This window comes from Papilio xuthus, unplaced genomic scaffold (assembly GCF_000836235.2).
Source record: "Papilio xuthus unplaced genomic scaffold, Pxut_1.1 DF828780.1, whole genome shotgun sequence".
In the NCBI taxonomy this organism is placed as follows: Eukaryota; Metazoa; Arthropoda; class Insecta; order Lepidoptera; family Papilionidae; genus Papilio; species Papilio xuthus.
The window spans coordinates 2,377,762-2,399,694 of NW_013529869.1; the positions used below are offsets into that span (position 1 = coordinate 2,377,762).

General features: G+C 34.2%; 1 protein-coding gene across 4 annotated transcripts in view; it reads left to right on the forward strand.

The window, feature by feature from the left end:
- Positions 1-21,933, forward strand: part of Rbp6 (RNA-binding protein 6) — a 387,157-nt gene that overhangs the window by 183,009 nt on the left and 182,215 nt on the right. For all 4 annotated transcript variants that reach the window (XM_013326661.1, XM_013326662.1, XM_013326664.1 and 1 more), the window contains 2 exons: positions 6,792-6,876; positions 18,243-18,284. In XM_013326661.1, coding sequence (XP_013182115.1) covers positions 6,792-6,876; positions 18,243-18,284 — 127 coding nt within the window. The remainder of the gene's footprint in view (positions 1-6,791; positions 6,877-18,242; positions 18,285-21,933) is intronic.

The following is a 21,933-nucleotide window of genomic DNA, read 5'->3' on the forward strand; positions in this document are numbered from 1 at the left end:
TCGGTTAACTATGTTAATTTTGCAATAGTAATATTTTGCTATCGAATGCTTTGTGATTATCAATGTATACAATAGTTTTAATTTGATTATAATCCATCAAATATTAATTATCATCACTAACATTACTATTGTAATCAAATTTTATGACTATTTTAGTGTATCAAATCACAACAAAATTATATTAAGTTGCCTAGAGTTGACAGTTTTGTAATACCGTAAACTTTTTCTTTAAATCATAAGGTGGCAAACGAACGGGCTGCCACCTGAAATCGCTGAAATAGCAAAGCGACCATTGTCCATACGCGATTGCATATGCGTTGCCTACCTTCGATCGACGGAGGAGGGGATGCACAGAAATATTTTTCCTTCTTTCCACTTACCATCCATTCCTCAAAAGAAAAATGGTGGAACTCATCGCAATGCAGAATTGCTTCCACTTCACGCCTGTCTTCTGTGTGGTTGTGGTGTTGCACCGGGCGAACCGGCCAATTCGTGCGAAGATTTTAAAGTGGGCTCTAACTCTGTTATTTTTTTTATATTTAGTAATTGTACTGTAAATAATAAAAGCTATTATTAATCAATAGATAATGTGGAATATGGACGGCTTATGTAATTATTAACTAAGTAAACATTGGCCTCTATCGCGGTATCCTTGTAGCCATTCAGTAAACAATGCCGGTGCAGAGTGTAAACAAATAATATGCGATGAATTATTGAGCTTGTTACACTAACAATTGCGTATACGTACGCATAATTAGCTCTAAAGTTAATTACACCATATATTGTCACTTTACAGATTGCAAATAAAGCAAACTTTGGAATATATATGAATGTATGCCATGAGAGAAGGGCCTTGTAATATCGCTCTATGTAACTCACACAATTGTGCTAAACTTCAACGAACATGAACGCGATATTCGAGGTTCTATACTAGAGTTTAGGCTAGTAGGTTGGTAATGAATAAACAGGAGTGTTGCAGCCGATAAGCTTTGAGGCGGCGACATACAGAGCACTTGACAAACGGGTACGTCATCTTCGTGTGGGCACATACGATGTCGGTTGACTTTATTGTATAAAATAACGGAAGCCCTTTTGTCTTTCATTTGTGTCAGCTTGCGAAGTGCAGTGGAGCAGCGTAACGATGAGATTAGGTCGTCTAAATTCGGGCTTAAATTTTAATCGCCGGCTAAAACTTACCCGGACGAAAGCTCCGAAAAGCTCCTTTATAAAGGACATTTTGGCAACAGTTTCTTAGATGTGCACTAGATTGCGAATTAAGTTAGGGGTTTAGTTGAAAGAGATAACACCGATATAGTTTTGTTAGTATTAATACTTTCTAAACGTTTAGTATTAACATTTTGTGTATATTTATTTAGGAAACATTTATGTTTTGCTTTTTTTTTTATTTAATCTCAGTAGAATTTCATCATCTTTGAATAAGTAATCATTCAATTATTGAAATTAATCTGCAACTTTTTTATTACATACAAAAAAAAACTTAAAAAAATTGTTAGGTCCAATAAAAACAAATTCAATACTCGACTTTGTAGACAACGAGTTTCAATAATTGAAAAATTTGGCAGTAATCTACAGAATATAATTGTTAATTTTAATTCCCTCTTTGCTATCAGAATATTATATAAACAATAGAAATATTAAGATATGATTCAGTAATATTTTATCTACATAGATATTTTTCACTTGACTTTATTTTTACTTGGAGCTACATCAACGGCCGGCATCGAACGGGATTCTAATCAATTTAATTTATCAGGGATCCCCGGAGGCGGCCATTCACTTCATTTAATGCACGTATTTTGCGGCAGGGCTGATTGTTTTGAACCATTCAGTTGTACGGTCTATTTAGATTAATTATTGGATTACTTAATTTCGCTACGGATTATTATTTATATTAGTGCAATCCGACACAAAGTTGCTACGATACGCAATGTAAAAGTAATTTGCGATATTTAAGGCAAAATTAATGAATTTAATTTTTATAAATGCATAGTTATATCTGGAAAAATAGTTAATAATATCAAGAAATATTAATTATGATGAAGATTAAACAAGCAACGATTTCAATCGAGAATGAAATGAGATTGGAATTGGGACAGCGGTATCGTTTGTTCCGGCAACTAATAAGGGAGACAATATTGCACTCGATACGTATAAATGTGCGAGGAACATTTGGGGCGTGATATTAATTCCGCCAGTAATTGCTATCGGCTTCCAAGCGAGGCTGCAGCCGTGAGCCATGAATACGGAAGTTACCGCTATTTGTTTCTGACGTTGCGGTTTAGGGTTTTACCTCGGCCCTGTCCTGTATTTATTTTCTTCGAGTTTCATTCGAACATAATAGCCGTTCGGATATAATCGTGTACGTTCCGATAGTACGGATCTATACGAGCGAAACAATGGGCTTATTTGACCTGGCACTATTGTTAGGCGAACAGTACAATTAAAGTTCATTTCGAATTCGTTCACACTCCTTTAACACTTTGGATATCGAAATGGCTGCCGCTTTCGTTATTTTAGATAGTGACTTCATTGTTATTCTATTACAAAGAAAATGATTATTTTGATTAATGATTTTAAATTAGATTTTTTTAAGCACACTATTGTTATATACGGAGCCCTTAATAGGAATTAATTTGTTTGAACGTATGTTAATCTTCATTATTTTAATATTATAAGACTAAATAACTGAGACAATTACATACGTGTGACATTAAACCTAATTTAATTATTTACTACAATTAATTGTAAATAAAAATAATGATATTAAAAATTCTTGGTAATCCTTTAAACATAATTTAGTAATCATTGGTTCGGTATTAAAATTTCGTCATCAATAAATTAAGGAAGCGTGGTTAGACAGGCAACTGTTCTTGCCGTATATGTTCCATTGTGCATAACTGAGGAGGGACAGACAACCACAATACTGCTCTAGATAAGTACGCTCTATCATATCACTAAACGTAATGAGATAAATTCATAATAGTAATTTCACCACGTTAGTATTTTAAGAGAATTATTAAGTGCTGTAGTAAGAAGATAAATACAAACACAATAGAATTATTGCTGCACTAAGACGCCCTAACCGTGAGTTTCTGAGACAAAAATCCCCTTTTAAAATATATTATTATCTATGTTTTGCCGTTCAGTAAAAACTAAGTCGTATAAAGGTAACTAAGTCCATATTTAGTATGAGAAATCTTTAGCAATGTCTGGAATGAAATCATCAATTTCTAAATGCTTTAATTACAAAAACTATCTTTGAATTAACTTAAGTATTTTTTTTAAAATTATAGCTTACTTTATTTAAAAGTAACGACTAAAGAGAATTGAATTTTAACGTAGGAAAAATATGTTACTTTACTCGAAATAAGTCCCGAGTGAGTTCAGACGACTTACAAGTTCATTCTCTTTACCTTTGACCACACCATTAGGATAATGCAGTGGTAAAAGCTCTTTTCTATTTTAATGAATTACTACGGCCTTAGATGTTACGTATGTTGTTATGACGATGAAAATTTTTAGGATGAAAATTGGTAGGAGATAACATTTTGTAATTATTACAAATCAAGTTTGCGACTTACAATTTTAGTAAATAAATTTCAGATCAATTACTTACACCTGATGCAGGCAAACATTCCTTATCTTTTTCCCAGCATTGGCACCGAACCGCAGTAATCTTCGTCTATAAATGGTAATATTCTCCAGAGAAAAGGCAATATCCTGATCTAATAATATCCGTACTTTAACGATGTAAGCAAGTGTTACTTCATAATATAAATTCATTGGCACATTTTCTAAAAGAAAACTAAGTTCCTCTTTGTAGGAAGAAAATAAGGCATCGTCTCCTTAAAGATAAGTAGAACGTAACTCCATTTGGTAAAGGGCCTCTCCACTCGTAGCTGGCGCAGGGACGCCAGGATTGAATGAACTCCCGCACCTCTTGTAGTAGATAAAATATTATATAACGAAAGGGAAATCACAGGATTCGAGACAGGTCAATCGTGATTGGTGGCAGAGTACAGCCGGTTCGGTGTACGGTGTGAACAGAGGCCCTCGTTATTTTCAATTTCTATACACGAGCGCCCTTCCTCCCTGTATGCCAAAGTGAACGAATAGCGCATGTAATTTACAAAGTCATGAATCGTAGAAGGAATATTTTGATTTATTCTTGATGTATTACTAATATTAATGTTCTATCTTTGATTCAGGTTATTTTGTATTAGAATAATTAAAATTTTTAAAAGAAAATATTTTACGGTAACCGAATCTTACTATATTAGAAATGTGAATGTTTAGATGGATGGATGTTTGTTTGTGGGTATCTCCAAAACGGCTTAACGGATCTCGATGAAATTTGGTATCGATGTAGAACATAGCCTGGAAGAAAACATAGGCTACTAATTAAGGCTTTTTTTCTTAATCCACGCGGACGGAGTCGCGGCCGACAGCTAGTTATTGCATAAAATTGAGAGAACTGTTATTTATTATATTTGACTTAATTATATTATTTCAAACTTTATTAATTTATTTGTATTATTTAAGCAAACATATTTGATATTTTAAAAACATATACCAAACAGCTACATGATGAAAATGTAAATACAATACTTATTTTAAAAGTAAGCATATATGAACCGCGAAAAATTCTACAAAGACAGCAAAGGGAGTTAATATTCTGCATATGGTAAAAGATAGGTATTATAACACATCTCTGGCACCAGCAAAGAGCAAGGGTACCACGAGAAAATTGTATTTCCATTTTTACAATTTCAATTTAGTATTAATTCGAGTCCGTAGCCGGCCGGGCTCGCAGCCACATGTAAAATATGGATCGGCTAAGTGAAATTAAAAAGCTCTATAAATTGTGATTTTTGCAAGTCCTAAAGTGGAGAAGGCTTTTTATTATTTATCGCCGGCGCGTTCGCGGCCAGCACCAACTTACTGAAAATCGCTGTGTTGTTATTCAATTTAGTCGCTGAAAATATTTACTTTGACGGCGTTTTTAAGAATTTGCAACATTTTTATATAGCGTAAGTTTTCATTTTAATATTTTACAGGCTCTATTTTGTCTAACATATTTTTTAACTTCAAGTTGAATAACAATTTCTATTCGACGATTTTTATTTACAAACCTACGTATCTTTAGTCAAGTATTAAAATCTGAATGAATATGAGTTAATTTGATCATAAAGTGTAATTTAAAAAGTTAAAGTTGTAATATAAAAAATATGCTTAATTTACATACACATTTTTTCTTTCATAAAATTTAATTCCCGGCCAGTATTATATTCTCGCTAAACTATAAATAAATGTACATTTAAATCTTTTTAGTAATAAAAAGTTTATTGCGGCTAATATGATTATGTAATATCTTTTATGATTTAATTTTTTCCGAGCTTACTTTATCCTCGTTGCGTTATATTAATGTAAAGAAATGACGACTATGAAAAAAGGAATAAGAAATGAAATGTGTAGCAACGCTGCATTTATTTAGTCGTGCAACTTAAACTGGTTAATATTAATATAAGTTTTTTTTTAAAGATAATATTTTATGATTTTTCACCTGTAGACAAAACAGGGAATAAACAATGGCTTTTCATGCACTAATTTCGATATGATTCTCTACTAGTAAGTTATAAAAAATATTTTCCGTTTACTCAATTAACTAGGAAAAGCAACATTTTGATTATCAAGCTTTTAGATTAAATATAGCCAAGATATTTATACAACGAAATAGGAAAGAAGCAAGCGAATGAGAAATCTGTTGCAACAACGGATTTCTGTTTAAACAGCTCAATCTATTTCGTTTCAACTCGAAAAACTTTCAAGACACACTTTAAGGTTGAGCAAAATAAATACAAACGTCATTAGAGAGGCAAGACTCGGCGGGAACGAGGTACGTCTCGCAATCAGCGGGGCTCTGCTATCGACTCGTCCGCTCCTTTTGCACCGTTCCAATACATGTACGAGATATCCCTAATTTTACACTTTGCAGTTTTAAAATTAAATTGAATTTTGTTTACACTAAATTAGTATTATTTTGAATAGTCATTTGAAGTAAACTTTTTTTGGACACTTTCATAGAGATAAATGGCATCATTTTTATTACAATGTTGAAATATATTAATTTAAATTTTATTAAAAGCTATTTAACAAATAAAATGTAAAATTAATTGCTTTTAAAATTCATTTCGTTTAAATTAAAATGAGTGAAACGATGTATTTTTACAATTTCCGACTGCAATGTAGGTCAAATTTACAATTCCAACGAAATACCCTAATAATGTTAGTGCGCTATAACATAAACTGAACAAAAGCTAGTGGTTCTTTTATAGTACTATAACGCCCATCGTTTGATACTTTTTCTCTATTAGATAAACGTTTATTGTGGTCTCGTATGTCTGGTCAATTGTAGGATTGGTCTGAGCGATTACAACCAGATCCATAAATAATTATATGTGTATTTACAATTTTACTTACTTGCCTTCGCTCACGACTCCGTCCGTGCGAAATTAACAAAAAATAATTAGTAGTTTATTCGTTCTTCCAGACTATGTTCTACATTTATCAAATTACAGAGAGATCCATGCAAATGTGCTACATATACCTTCAAAGAAACATCCATCCATCGATCTATCCATCTAAATATTCGCTAAATGTTAGTAATTAATTTATAATACATAGTAATAGTAAGATTGTGTTGTAAAATTGATACAAAAGTGTCATCTTAGAGCTACAAAATATAATTAATTTAATATTTTTTGTTTCAGGGGTTTTGGTTTCATCACATTTGGCGATCCAGCTAGTGTAGATAAAGTTTTAGCTCAAGGCACACATGAATTAGATGGAAAAAAGGTGAGTTAACAATTAAATTATTTAGGTATTTTAAACTGATACCCCAAATGGTGATGCATCATAAAATATTGTAAATAATTTTATTAAAAACGGAAACGTACGTGATAGCTCAATTCAATCAGAATGGAGATATACAAGAACTGTAATAATGTAGGTAAATTAATGCATTTTCTTAAAACAAATACAGAAGCATTAATTAGATTATAATCCGATAGATTCCATTTGAATAATAATTGGAATTAATATATTTACATAATATGTTAAATATTGGTATTTTATAAAATTCAATTCAAAAGATGTAAAGAAACAGAATGATTCACATTTATTACTATTAGAATAACAGTACGATAAATCTAAAATATTAAAGTGGTTAAATTAATAATACAATATCTCCCGAGCGTCCCAAACCTATTACTAAGCGTTATATCTGTCAGGAGAGTGAGTTCTGATTTCTTGTGAAGGTTTATTGTCGCTTCCAGTGTGACATAAATCCGCTCGCCCTCCGGCCGAATGGCCTTTGCAGTCAACATAAAGTGTTAAGTCACGCCTGTCTTTAATTTTTTTCATATGTTTAAACACGTTGAAATTATTGAGTGTTATTTAAAAATATATTCATTTCATATTCAAAAGTGTAGTATATTATTTAAAAATGTCATAGTTTCAAATTCAGTTTGATTAAATTGATTTTAAATGGATACTATATATTGACAAGATTGCTATTGGAAAACAAATAGAATATAAAACTTTATTTCGAATTTATTTCGGTTTTTACGTGATAGTTAGAAATTTTATTGCATTCAAAGTCCATTAATCTAACACTCAAATATATCACCGCAAGCAACGAATGGGTCAACTGTTGCGATTGTTTTATGAAAAAGTATTACATCGAGAAGTTGAACTCCGTAAAATCTCATAAAAGAAAACTGTACTTATAAATAAAAATAGAGTGTGTTTTTAAAAATTAAATTACCGTTTTGTTACTATATGTATACGGATATGTATGATACATACACCAAAATAACATTTTTTACAATTTTTGTCTGTCTGTCTGTTTGTTCCGGGTAATATCTGAAATGGATGGACCAATTTTGATGGAACTTATATTGGCAGGTAGCTGGTGTAATTAGGAGTAACTTAGACTATATATGCTATGGAGAATCCTTTTATTTTGGAAAAATAAATATTGCAATGTCCAAGTACTGTTCAATGCTATGTGCAGATCAAAGACAGTATTCCACGCGGACGAAGTCGCGGGTCCAGCTAGTATTACTATGATTGGTTATGTAGACAACAATCATCTTTATATGTTAGGACGCGAGACATTACGGGCCCGCGATCCGCATATTCTGTGTACAGATGGAGAAAAAAGTCTATTACTATCGCTCGCCACGAAATAATCCAGATAAATTACAGCGCCCGTCGTTGTTTACTTTGATTAAATTGTAGTCGACTGGCTGAAGATTAGCCGAAGCCTTGCAAATCGAGCGAAGAGAGAGAGAGCATTTTCTCAATTTACATAAAACGAACGCGGAAGATCGCAGTAGTGTTTACATTCAATGCTCTTATATCGTCTCTAATACTGTTATCCCCTTCAATTGTCAAGGTTATTACTGCTTTATTTATTCTGTCCTTTAAAGTATTTCTATATTATATTCTTACTTTTGAATATATTAATATCGAAATGCTTATTTTATTACATTCAACATGAGATTATATGCTTGTCTTTAAGTACAAATAAGCTGAAAAGTCCCGAGACAAGACAATTTTAAATGCTCACCGAGTTATAGGACGAATTCCTAAGAATTTGTCCCATTCTTCGTATAATCCTCATTTTACGTTTCTGTTCTAAACGGTAAGGCTAATCGCATGTCTTTACGTCGTAAAATTGTCGGTGTAGCGACGTTTTTCGGGAATACGCCTGAACATAATAGCTTTCTACGTCATCAATATTTATAGATTTGCTTACGATTTACGATTCGACCACGAATATCGTGTGCACATGTTCCCCTATTGTTTATGCGCGTGTAAATTTCGATTGTAAATGTACAAAATCTTAAAGACTTGCGGCATTGAATTTTATTACTATATTAAAGTACAATTATCAAGGTATACGTTGTCTCATTACGTATCTATACTTATTATGTACTTGATATTACCCGTGGTTCCGTCCGCGCAATTAAGAAAAAAATACATAATTGCGCGGACGGATCCTATGTGTCACATACACTTCCACACTATATTCTACATTTATGCCAAATTTCAAGAAGATCAAGACGTACTGCAAATACTCGTACCAAACATACATCTATCCATCCAAACATTCGCATTTATAATATTAGTAAGATTGGTATTAGCATTAGAGTATTAGCTAATACTATGATTTCGTTAAAATACTATAATAGTCAGTATAACCAACCAGATCAATCAGCCCTTAATAGAAAATATAAATAGTTTATTGAAATAACTCTTTAAAAATTCTTCTTATTTTTATGAATATCTATCGAGTCTGCAAGCAATTTCATCGTTCGCGTATAGCTAAACTTAACTCATTTATATTTTATTAAGAAATATTGAAACTTCTTCATTCAACTTTGTTTCAAGGCTCATCGATTTGAAACGTTCTATCAAGTGTATCTAACTTACGCTACGAGGGAACAGCGATTCACAAGACTAAGAAGAAACATTCCAGATACCTTGATACTTTTACGTTTATACTTATTTTATATACTTTTACAAGATTGACTAATTTATTTAAAGTAAAGAATAAACTTATTATGATATGAAAGCGTATATAAATTACATTACATTAATTTAAAATACATAAAAATATATTTGAGACACGATAAAAAATTAAACCACATGCATAAAAGCGACTACGGTCGTAGCAAGTGGTTTTATAAAAATCTTTTCATGAGTACGGGCCTTTATTTCGTAGCCAATTAAAAATTCCTTTAACCGCAAAGCGCGGGTCTCCAGAGGACCCTATTGTTGCGATTGCCTCTCAAATGTCATCTAGTGAGCCAGAGCAAACACCAGACTTAAGATCATGATAATTCTGAGAAAATTTACAAACTTTAAAGAGGTTAATAGAATAACAAGTATTATAATACCTAAAAAAAAGTATGTGTAATTAATATTTCAAATAATAGTATTCGTAAAAAGTGTTATATAAACATGATATATTTCTGGGCAGGTTGCTATAAATTGTCTTTACAAACAGGTTTTTTTTTAACTTTGCCTAGGAATCTGTCTCTATTTTGTACAATCAGGCCAGTTGGTTTTGTAATAAAAAGAAAGAAAGATGGGGTTGATGCGCATTTTTCAAATTTACGTTTATAACTTTTTAGGGACCATTATTTAAAACTTAAGCCTTACAAATGATACTTTGAGTTTTAATGTTTCTCAAACATTGTGCAAATACGACGCAGTTACGAGGACTGAAAAGTCTAAGAGTTTAAAAACTTTTCGTACAACAACAGTATGAGTAACCGCATTTTTTGCTTTGATGTAAAACTGTAGTAATTATAAAGTCATCTAATAACAGAAGTTGTTTCAGAGTTTACCCAAGTTTTAATCGGTAAAAGATTTTTTTTCTAAATACCTAGAAAGTAAACGATAAATAACGCATCTGCAGTTCCTCTGGTAATGCACATGTCCATGGGTGTCGTTGATCACCTCGGTGTTCCAGCCGCTCGTTTGTCCCCTTCTCTTATAAAAAAAGTACTCAAACATGTTCTGAATGGTTTTATTTATAACTTATTATTTTACGCCTTACTATAGATCTATTATATATTGTGTTTATTCTATGTTTAAATTAATCGTATTACAAATTAATTACAACAAAATGTTACACGTTGTTCAGATTTGTTTCGATCAGTATAATCTACCAGGAGATTTACCAACGCCGCAGTATAATCGCTTTATTATCGGAATATAAGTTGTCGCTATGCGTTATTAAATTGAAATTTATTTTACAAGTCCGCAGCGCGACGGCGGCAGCCAGCGGAAAACATAAACACTCAGGCGCGCCCGAACCCGCATCGGCCAGTCAAGTGTTAAAAGCGCTTAATTAAATTCCAATGCGTATTTCCCCGAATCACGTTCAACTTTAACGCATTTAATTCGACATGATCATAAATTCATATTGCCACCTAACACGTTCAGCACTCTCTGGCTGCATTCGAAAATGCCGCCGCCTACGTACTAGTCGCCGGCGTCCATGGAAATAAAATGCTTTTCAATGCAGCCATTGAAGTATGTTACCGTGCAACGGCATAAATTTGCTGTAGTACGCTGTTTGAATTATTGCATAACTTGTAAACACGTCTGAGACCATGCGCTCGCAACTTAGATGCCTTCATTTTACCCTTTATAATTTTCATTCAAAAATAAAATGAATAAATTCAAACTGTGACTACAAGCTGTATATGCATTAAATTATAAGGTTTACAAGACTTTCACTTGAATTGAATTTTATTTCAATTATTTTAAGTGCACACTGTAAAGCTTCCCTTTTAGATATACTGTGTTTTGTGCATTATAAATTATTCATAAATCCGGTAAGTTTGGGCTAATAATGAGAGATATTTTTATTTAAATATTTTGTAAGTATTTGGATGCGAAATGCAGACGACCGCATAATGAAGGTTGGGAAAGGCCTGTGACTGTCTAGTCATTGGGCAGACAAACGACTGAACGGCCATTGATGATGAGAGAAACCTCTAAATAATAACTATTACAATTAGCTATGTAGATAAAAATTACGTTTACAATACAACGGATCTCATTACCGAGTTAGTGCTAATCCAATTTCTTGCAGCTTATGTGAGCGCAGTTAGCGGTAACGTGTAAGGGCTATAACGTAAAACATTAAGTGATTTTTATCGTCCGACAATTACGTAGCGTATACATTGCAAACAGAACACATTTGTGCGGTGCTACATAATGTAGGCTGGACGCTTTTTGCGCCGGATTACCCGTTTAAACAAGCCGAGCGGTCGGAACACAAAATAAAGGGAAACACTAACCGACGCCCGCGTTATTCTTCCAAAATTAACTCATAACGCCAAGAGCTGTTGATTTTTTTTCCGACCGTAATCTGCTTTAACGGGCACGGGGCCAGTAGCTTTCGTAAATCGGCCGCACGCGAGCACCGCGAAATGGGAATCTTTAAATGCTGTACATACATTTTTAATGTCGTTTTAATGCCGCGTCTCTCCGATTGTGGTAAAAGTTAATACTAAAGCGAGTTCATTAACGATAAAAGATTCAAGAGCTGTTTAAACGTTCGCTCTAAGCTACCCTAATGTAGCAGCAAAACAAAATAATATTCAGCCGCGGTATCATCGTGTTTACAATATTTCATAAAGGAGCTTACATAGAAATTACGTTATTTAATGGAGCGAAACGCTCGAGAAATTTAATAAAAGGATAAGTTGAGTGTACGTAGATAGGTATATTACAGACATAGGTAGAAGAAAAACAAACGTTTCACATGCGGCCCCGAAATAATAAGTTCAAGTCGAGTGTATGCCCCGCGCCCACCTAAAGAGATTGGGGGACAGGAATGCTTAATATAGAGCCCTTTACTAGCACGGGGCCTCCCAATAATACCGCCGACTTTGCAAATGTAGACAAGTTTCTACTAGTGGTTATACATAGTGAAATATCTTTACATAAATTTATCTAAAAGGTATTATATGAAGCTTCTGCGACAGAGAGTGGGGATTACGGGCGTTATTGACGTTCTGCATGATAACATTTTCTTAGGACAGTTTTTAAATATTTATGAGGTAAGTCTGCGAGTGATTTAAATTTCGCCGATTGAATTTAAAATTCGAAAACTTGGAGAATACTTCACATGGGATAGCAACGATAAGGCGAAACGAATAATATGGTGAGCATTTTGCCTCCCTGTTTACGTTTGCCTGACAGACGTATTCATTCTATGCACGAAAAGTTTCTCCCAGTCGTGTCAGTTCGGGGGAAACTTCCCGGGCTCGGACATCACAAACCTTCGTACATACAGTTGCACAATGGAATAAAGTAACATCGGAAGCTCGTTGGAGTTAATAAATAATACAGAAGCGGAGTGACATGCGCAGAGTGCAGTCCGGAGCCTCCTAAGTCTGTTTTGACTGCAAATATCTGCTCCGGATGTCTGTTCGTACTTCTAGACGCGAATCGAGATCTTTGTTTACTAGATATGCCTTTCCGTATTTAAACTTCCGGGCAATTTGTTTTATCATGCAGATTAAAATAAGATAAACAAATCATGTTTGTTCTCCCTTTTAAGATTTAATACGAACAGAAATATTTTTAACAGTGCTTATTAAAAGAATACTATGCGCCAACTAAGGTTTGTTTATTTGATTCTATCAAATTGGGAATTTAACTACTGAATATAGAACTAGTTAAGTTTAACCATGTGAATCTACCAGAGATTTAATCATCGATCTTATCCAGTGCTTAAGTGAGTTCGTGTTATCGGTGTTTTAGGCGGGCGAGGTCGGTCAGAGTTGGGGGAGGGGAGAGGGCAAACAGTGCGTAATCTTTGTCTCACGAGACCGCCTCGCCGGTCAACACTGTACCGCGCCGCTGCCACCAGCTTTTGTGCAACCGGAAACCGGAGATAAGCTTTTACTTTGCGCTTTGTATTTAGTCCATCGATTGTTAGGGTTTTGGATGATTAAATTAGAACACTGCAAGCCTGCATTAAAGTTTACTACAAACATGTCGATACTCTATCCAAGGGTACGGTTTAGAAGACGTTATGTAATAATCTACGTGCTCAAAAATCTAATATCAAAAAACGAATTGCGAAATAATTTAGAGACAAATTAACACATCCGCAGCTTTATCAGCAATATTTCTAGAAGTCTCAAAAACTCAAGTAGATTTGTAACCCTCTAAGAAAATAAAGCAATGAATGAAATGTTAATAGGCACGTGTCTCGATGCTCCGAACCCACATTACAGGGAAATGAATGTAGACCGCCTGATGGATAAGGTTTCGTATTTGCCCTTTTACTGTTTATGCTTTCAACGCTCGTGTTTAAGAGAAAGGTAATATGTAACGGAGCGAAGGAGATATACATTGGTTGCACTTAGGTGTGAGATATAGGCCTGTGCGGGCAGCGGGCCGGTTCCCACGGCATCACTGGCTCGTGTTACGGTGACGAGAAAGCCATTTTTTCTTTCAGAATTAAACGAGTGATAAAATTCTTGCGACGTAACATGAAAATGTGCGTTACCTGCCTTGCATATTTATGCCTGTCACAGTAATGACGTTCGAGCCTTCGCCCCGACGGCGTTTCATTACAGCTCCTCTCAGTGAGCGCTAAAGCAAACTCAACTTTATAAACAATCTATGTCAAGTGTTTTCCGATCGCTTCACGAGCTGTTTCCATTTTTCTTTATTGAACGACTAAAATTCAAATCAATTAAAAGAGTATTTGGATCGAAATAACAACTGTGTACTTAACTTTATTCGTCGGCGTTTCGTTAAGTATTTGTTTATTTTATCAGCATTTGAATCAACACTTCACCGAGTCGCGCGATAGCGACTCACTCCAAGAATGTGGGTACGTAAGTCCTCACGGTACATTAATACTGACGTAAATGTGCAATATCATATATCTTAGCGGGGGAGGGTGAATATTGTTGTTAATTTAATTCTAGTTAGCGAGCACACGTGGGCGACGGCGCGAGCGGAGAGGCAGCAGCGGGCGGGTCTCAAATCGCGCACATCAAATATTTCAGACGAACGGCCCGAAATATACTCGCAATAGCTCGCCCCTAATCTTGAGCCAAGTCAAGTATTGCACCTGCAGCCAAATTCGTTCCAATTAGGAGAAGTTAGAGTGCGCGTCGCTGACTGAACAGCAAATGATGCGGTCCCCACTCGGTCTCGGCCGACACTTACATGTCGTCTCTACGTAAATAAATTCAATTACAGTTTGCACTAAGTGCACGTCATTAAACTTTCTTGTCCGTAGCTGTGCCCTGGCGCGTGACGCTTGTTAATTATCGAGATTTCAACAACGCACCCGCTGATTGAAATTGCATGTACATGGAACTGAAATTAATTGTACCGGCGCGCTTCTTGCACGACGTACCGCGGCGAAACACTTCGGAAATTAAAATGCCTCGATATTTACGCTTTCAGCAAATGGTATTTTAAATTGAAATTCCTTCGACGACATTTTTTCAGTAGTAATTTTTAATAAAATAACTTTATAGTTATAATCTTTGGCTACTGATATTTAATAAAACATAGTTAAAGATTAGAAAAAGTCTTGAATTACGGAGTATAATAAAACTTATCTTATTTCTTACATTGGCATTTCACTTGATTCAATTAGGTAGTTTACAATTTTTATTACTGAATAAGGGTGAGGGAAAATTTCGTAAAATATTTTAACTCTGCACATCGAATACAGAGTGATCAACTTAAAGTTGTGTAAAATGTAATAGTAAATTACAATGGTGTAAACTTTGGCTCAGATGTTCATTCGTCCCCACCTTCCTGAGCGAATCGAGGAATTATGCATGAAGTGGCTAAGCCAGGAGACAGTGACAATACGAATCGACCCGAAATCCAATAATTTCCACAAATATTGGTTTTGGCTCCATTTCATAGCTCTAGATCGAGGATTGGGTATGCAGGCACGCATACTAAAACCTAGGTCACTCTACTGCCCTAACAAATACATCATTGAGTATTAGAACTTGTAATGCATCTAAGAAAGTTGCACATTTTCCCTTTTGAGTATATTTTTTCTTATTACAGCACAACTTTCTTAGTCAACTAATGAACAGTCCTTAAAATCATCGACATCATTGAATTTCTAAGTCACTGTTTTTATACATTTTTACATTTAAAATGCATTTCCTAGACGCTATTGGTATTAAACTGTTCATAGTTTTCAAATGCATGTCTTCCGTGAAGCATGTCTTAGTTGCAAGAGCTCAGACATCGATTGTTTGCTTTATATAAAATTTAACGTAATCGACTTTACGTCGCTGCCATCGGCCGTGTACATAAACCGACATGCTCTATTCCGAGTAGTAGTGATATCCAACTAATGTGCTTTCTCCTACAATCTTTTCTTGCGATGACACGCTAAAATTTATCACCGTTTTCTTGGATTTTGATTCTTGTAATAATGGATTAAGGTGGCTTTCTCTTTGACTTGTGGCGTTTGAGTTAGGATAATATAGAATTTGAAAGCAGTGATGTCAATCTTTATCGCTAGGGAAGTTGTAGGAAGGGGGAGGTCGCGAGCGACTAAGGAGGGTGCGGCGCTGCGTCGATTGTAATCACGCAAATGGCTCTATATCAAAATGTCACATTCGTATGATATCGATGTTTCGTTGTCAATTCTGTGCAGGACTAGCAGAGATTTATTCTTGCGTTAACTTACATTATTCTTCCTTATTAATTTAACCGCATACTTTACGCTTTTCGTTTAACAAACTACGCTGTACACAAAAATGTAAAGAATTAAACCCAAATCTGTGTGACGAAGGTTCTTCAGTTATTTCGCCGACAAAAGGTTACAGTGACAAAAATGTTTACTTCGAAACTTTAACATTATTTATCAGGAGAAAACAAAAAAAATGTTTTGAGATAACATAAACCTTTTATGCTTAATTTTTTTTAAATGTGTCAAGACAGCAGATTACTAGAAGTTGCTAATTAAAATGCGAAATAAGAGGTAACTAACGGATGGAGCAATTACAAAACTTAATACATCAAGCCTGAATTGCATCACGAGAAATATTACTAGTTTAAGACATTATTAGTTAGAATCCCTTGGCGGGTATGACGTGTCCTCGTTACAAAGTCCAATGTCAGAATGAAGTGTGACGTGACATAAACGTCGACATTTTAGTAATAGTAAGGCTAGTGTTGAGTCAATACACTGGCTCATTTTCGGATTTTCTTCCTAACACTAGATAACATTAGGTTTCTGCGCTAAACCTACATTAATTTTGAATGACAGAATGTTACGTTTTAAACAATCTTTCGAAGCTCCCTTTTATTTTTCTATGGACGCAGTCTGCCGGCCGCTGACTACGATCGCTTCCATTAAAATAACTCGTTAAAATTTATCATCGACCCGCTTAATCGCTTTAGCACCACCATCTGGGGTTTTATGATTTTTCTGCTTGCTGTGTACACTTTTGTGGTCATTTTACAACATTTACAAAATTGCTTGGGTAAGTCAATTTAAGGTAAATGACAATATCGGCCGATTCATTACTTCAATGTAAAATTTAATATTTTCAATTAATGAAAATTGTTTTATAGACATTGGTATTTTGTAAACATTGTATTAATTTTAATTATGACAATCAATTTCAATTTTACGGAAGATTTACGCTTATTTTCAGTTATTTTAATTTTTAATGTTTTCGCCGTGAGTTTTATATATTTAATTATCTTTACAATGTATTATTTTTAACATATTATCAACAGTACCTGGATGACCGCTTTGCTCGTTATTTTTTTTTAATTGTGTTTTTTGGAAATTATATTTAAGTACGAATTACTAATAAAATGATAATCGATCTTACCGATAGAAAAAGTTAAGTTTATGTTGTTAAGTTGATTATCGATAAAACACGAATAAAATGACATTTTCTAAAAATGATTCCTTGCTAGATCGATTTATCGCCCCCGAAACCCCCTCTATACTAAATTTTATGAAAATCGTTGGAGACGATTCCGACATTGCAATTATATATGTATATAAGAATTGCTCATTTCAAGATATAAGATAATATGAAACTAGCAACATCCAAAAATAAATTACGAAAGTTTCATTCACCTTTTAAAATATATCAACAAGTAAACCGTGTATTTTATAAAAAGACTCCTAGTTGCGACAAATGAAATGCAATTTTTACTTTTACGTTGACAATTTCCAACAGAAAGCAGGAGCTCTATAGAATTTAGATTCCATTCGACAAAGCGGCCAGCACAAGTGGAAATGAAACGTTTTACCTTTAAAATGTCAAAGGTAGCTTCTTTGGGTTTATATTTTGCGTTTATAACGGTCAGCGGCGCGTCGGGATACGAGTAAAAAGACTCGAAGCGACCGCTCGTTGCCGAGAGAAAATCTGAGGGCTTAAACAGTGCCACGTATGAAATACTAGCGCTCGCTAACATGAAAAAGACGTGGGGAGAAATCGAGTGACAACTTCGAAGCGTAGAAATTATACTTTGTAGCTTTTTTTAATATCAAAGTCAAATGCAAAGAATCGAAGTCTTTTTCTTCAGAATATTACCTAACTGTTTTTGTAATAATTTTTCTTGGTAATTTTTTTACATGATATTTATTTACTGTTATTTCTTTTCAGATTGATCCAAAAGTGGCTTTCCCCAGAAGAGCACATCCAAAGGTAAGGTTTAGTAATATTTGATAACTTTGGGACCGATAATAAATTGGAAATTAAATGATGTTGTGTTAGACTAAATTAAATATTGAAGTAGGTTACCGCTTTCAGAGAACAGCAGACTTATTACATTACGAGTACAAAACGGGCAAAGGCACGTCGTTTGTTTATTTTCAAATATTTACACAAAATATTATTTTAGGATGGACATAATTCTCGCTGGCTATTAAGATGTTAGTTCATGTTGCATAAATAATTAAGGGCTGGTAATTTAGTATGCAAGCTGTGATCTTGAGATTGTGCGCATTATGTTTAATAGTTCGGCTTAAATCAAGTATATTACGTGCTATTGTTTTCTATTATAACAATATACGATTTACGAATATTATGGTACATAATATAATCTATTTATAATGATAACAAGACATGCTATTTGATTTATTTTTTATTTTAAATTTTAGTTTTGACAATATGACAGAAGATAAACACGATAATGTCTTGTACAAGTTTGAAAATGAGTGTAATCGAGTGCATGTGTTTTTATTTTACCAGGAATTATGGTAGTAGATTTTAGTTTAATCTGTGATTGACCATTTCGTTTTAATCTATAACCTTTTGTTTAATAAGTCATATTTACCAAGACTTTTTAATATTTAATATCGTTCAAAATCTTCATTGCAATATGATGTTTAATTTAACTTTCATCTGACATTAAATTCATTTTATTTACGAAGAATACTGATATAAAAATTTCCATAGATCTTGTCCGATCCTCATTCTCTTCTCATTACGTTTAATGCACGTCAAATAGGGTATTTGCATACCTTAAATTTGTCGAGTCACGCTATTTTCTTTCATTTTATCGCAAATTTTCTCGTCGGTCTTGTGCAACCACTTCCACATTAAACGATGACGTCTCGTTATTCAGAGATAATATAATCGAGTCGGTTGCTGACTGCCGGTTTTGTAGGTTCTAGTAAGTATGAGCTATCACTGGAGGGGGCAGACCGCATTTAATGTAAATTGGCTAGAAGCGCGTCGCTGGCGCCCGCATCGCTACGTTTTTACATTCAAGTAGCTGATACTTGGGGTTTTATTTGACCCCGCTACGGTTAGCTGGGCACTCTTGCTTTTGTATTTGGACTGTTGAATAGTGGAGCGCAGTCAATTGATAATAAATTTGAGTGCATTACGCTCGCCAGAGGTTTCAGTTTGTAATGTAAATTACGAGAAAAGGGAAAGACGATACAGTTGCGTTCAAATGCTTTCAGATTAAAATACTTAGCGGGACCGAAAATAACATCTGGTCGTGGATTTCTCACCGTAATAAATTATTGTTGAAAGTTCGTACGGTAGGACGGTACTTCCACATTATTCCAACATCTTTTCTCTTGGCTATAAATAAAACAAGTTACAAATCCAGTTTCCTTAAATTTTTATCGTCTTATTTGAAAATGATAAATGGGGCCGAGATGTAAATTTTAATTTAAAGAGATTGTTTACCGATGGTTTTCATAAGACCGCTTCTTATGATGTCTTCATAAAATATAAAACTTTTATTCTTTTATTCGAAAAGGAAAAGACGAAACGAACAAAACAATTTGTATGTATTGAGAAAACATTTACTGCAAAATAATAACCTCCACACACGTCAAGTAGGATATACATTACTTAATTATTAAAAAAAAAACTTTACGTTCACGTTTACAAGACATAACTTTTATTTTAACGTATAATACTTATCTATTAATTCGATTTAGTAAGCAACATTTATTGATCAACATAGATATACTGTATTTATATTTTAAAAATACAATTTAGGCAAATAAGGAAATTCGAGGAAGGAGTCGACACGCTACCTCCTTTTAAATGGACATTAAACTTGATGGATGGTTTTAAAACATAACGTTATATTGCTATATCCTGTCCGGCTCGGCGCGGCGTGTAGCACGGCGTGTAGCGCGGCTGGCTTGGTGTGCGTAGCCGGTCAAAGAAGCCGTCTACTACGATGCGAATTATATGAATACATTACAGGAGAACCGCTTCTGTAACTATGATGTTTACATTATGTACGTTGCTTCCCCATCGTTTATATCAAATTATTTATTATTATATACAAAATTTTCATAATAAATTTAGAAAAGCATACTGGGGTATATCCGCAATGATTTTCATCTATTTGTAAAGTAAAATAAATTTTAGATTATCTTTATTATTAGTATTGATTTATGAAACCCATAAACTCTATATACCCTTTGGAGTAATGAGATCGAATGTTATTGTTCGTTTTTCTCGTTTGTAAGCGAAAATTTTTCACAAAGACATCAAAGTTATTGGGACGCGTAAACAATATTCTTTACAGTCAATATAATAAATTTTTTCACGCCTAATTACTTGTGATGAGAAACAACGACGCACAAAATCGGGTGATTTTGTCATTACTTGCGGAGGCGAAATTCAAATTTGTGATTATCAGCCGCCGCCACTTTTGCTTCCCTGCCCCCTGCCTGCGCAAACAATAGAAAAAAGGGAACACCGCTCTCCAGGCGCTGGCTAAGAACAAAACAAACGAATTTTTAATATCGTCTTTATCGATAATTGAGATTCTCGCGAAAACCTCTTATTTTGAAAACTTTTAGAGACTATGAAAGAGAAATCGTGAAAGAAAATGGAATTGGAAGAAAAAACTTTTTTCATCTTCTTTGTTTGACATTGACAGTCACTAAACTTTTTTTTTTGCTCACTGGATCTATTTAATTTAGAATTGATTCAGGAGAGTTTAACCGCCTAGCATCTGGCAGATGACTTGGCCAGATATTGAATTTATTTTGTTTAAAAAAACTTTACGCTTTCCGGGGTATTTATTAAATTTGGACCACTGAACTTTTTTATTTCGGTTGAGAGGGTTCGAAGATTTGTTGCTTGATTTTTCGCCTTTAAAACATTTGTAAATGTTAAATTAAACGAAACATAAATTTTTGTAACTCGGTTTGCTTATAAACAGTTGATAGCTGATAGAAGAAGGGGAAAAGCGAAGGGGAAACAAAGGCTAATATGTCATAGCGGCCAAGTTAATTGACGCGGTTTCCGCAGCGACGCAGCGGAACGCAGACGTCAGCATTTCCTTTGCTCACATATTTATATGAAACGACCGCGCTTTCTTGCCGCCAATAATGCGACTATGTGTTCTCTTACACACTGTTTTTAAATTTCAAATTACTATACTTATTCAAAGTTAATAGACCGTGCGACAATAAGTCGAACAACACATCGTTGCAAATCATTTTATGAAGAAATTAAAAAACTGAATTTACTGTTTGTACCTAAAACGTACACACATAAAATATTTTGGGAAATAAATTAATGCTTTTATCGAATACTTTGTTAGCAAATCGTTGAGTTTTGGATGTTTCACAAAAATACACTTTGGCGAAGTTTAACCTCGACAATTTCAATTAAAGAGCTCTAATCGACCTCAAAACGGTCGCCGAAATCGGTAGCATTTGTTATCACCGCGGCATGAGTTTATACTCTTTAATGGACTTTGCGGAAGTAGTTGGAACTCTCTTTACGGGTAAGATATTTCAGGAAAAACTACCCGCCACCTACCGCAGCTAGAGGAAAACTTGGTGAACTATGGTAGAGGCAGGTAGCG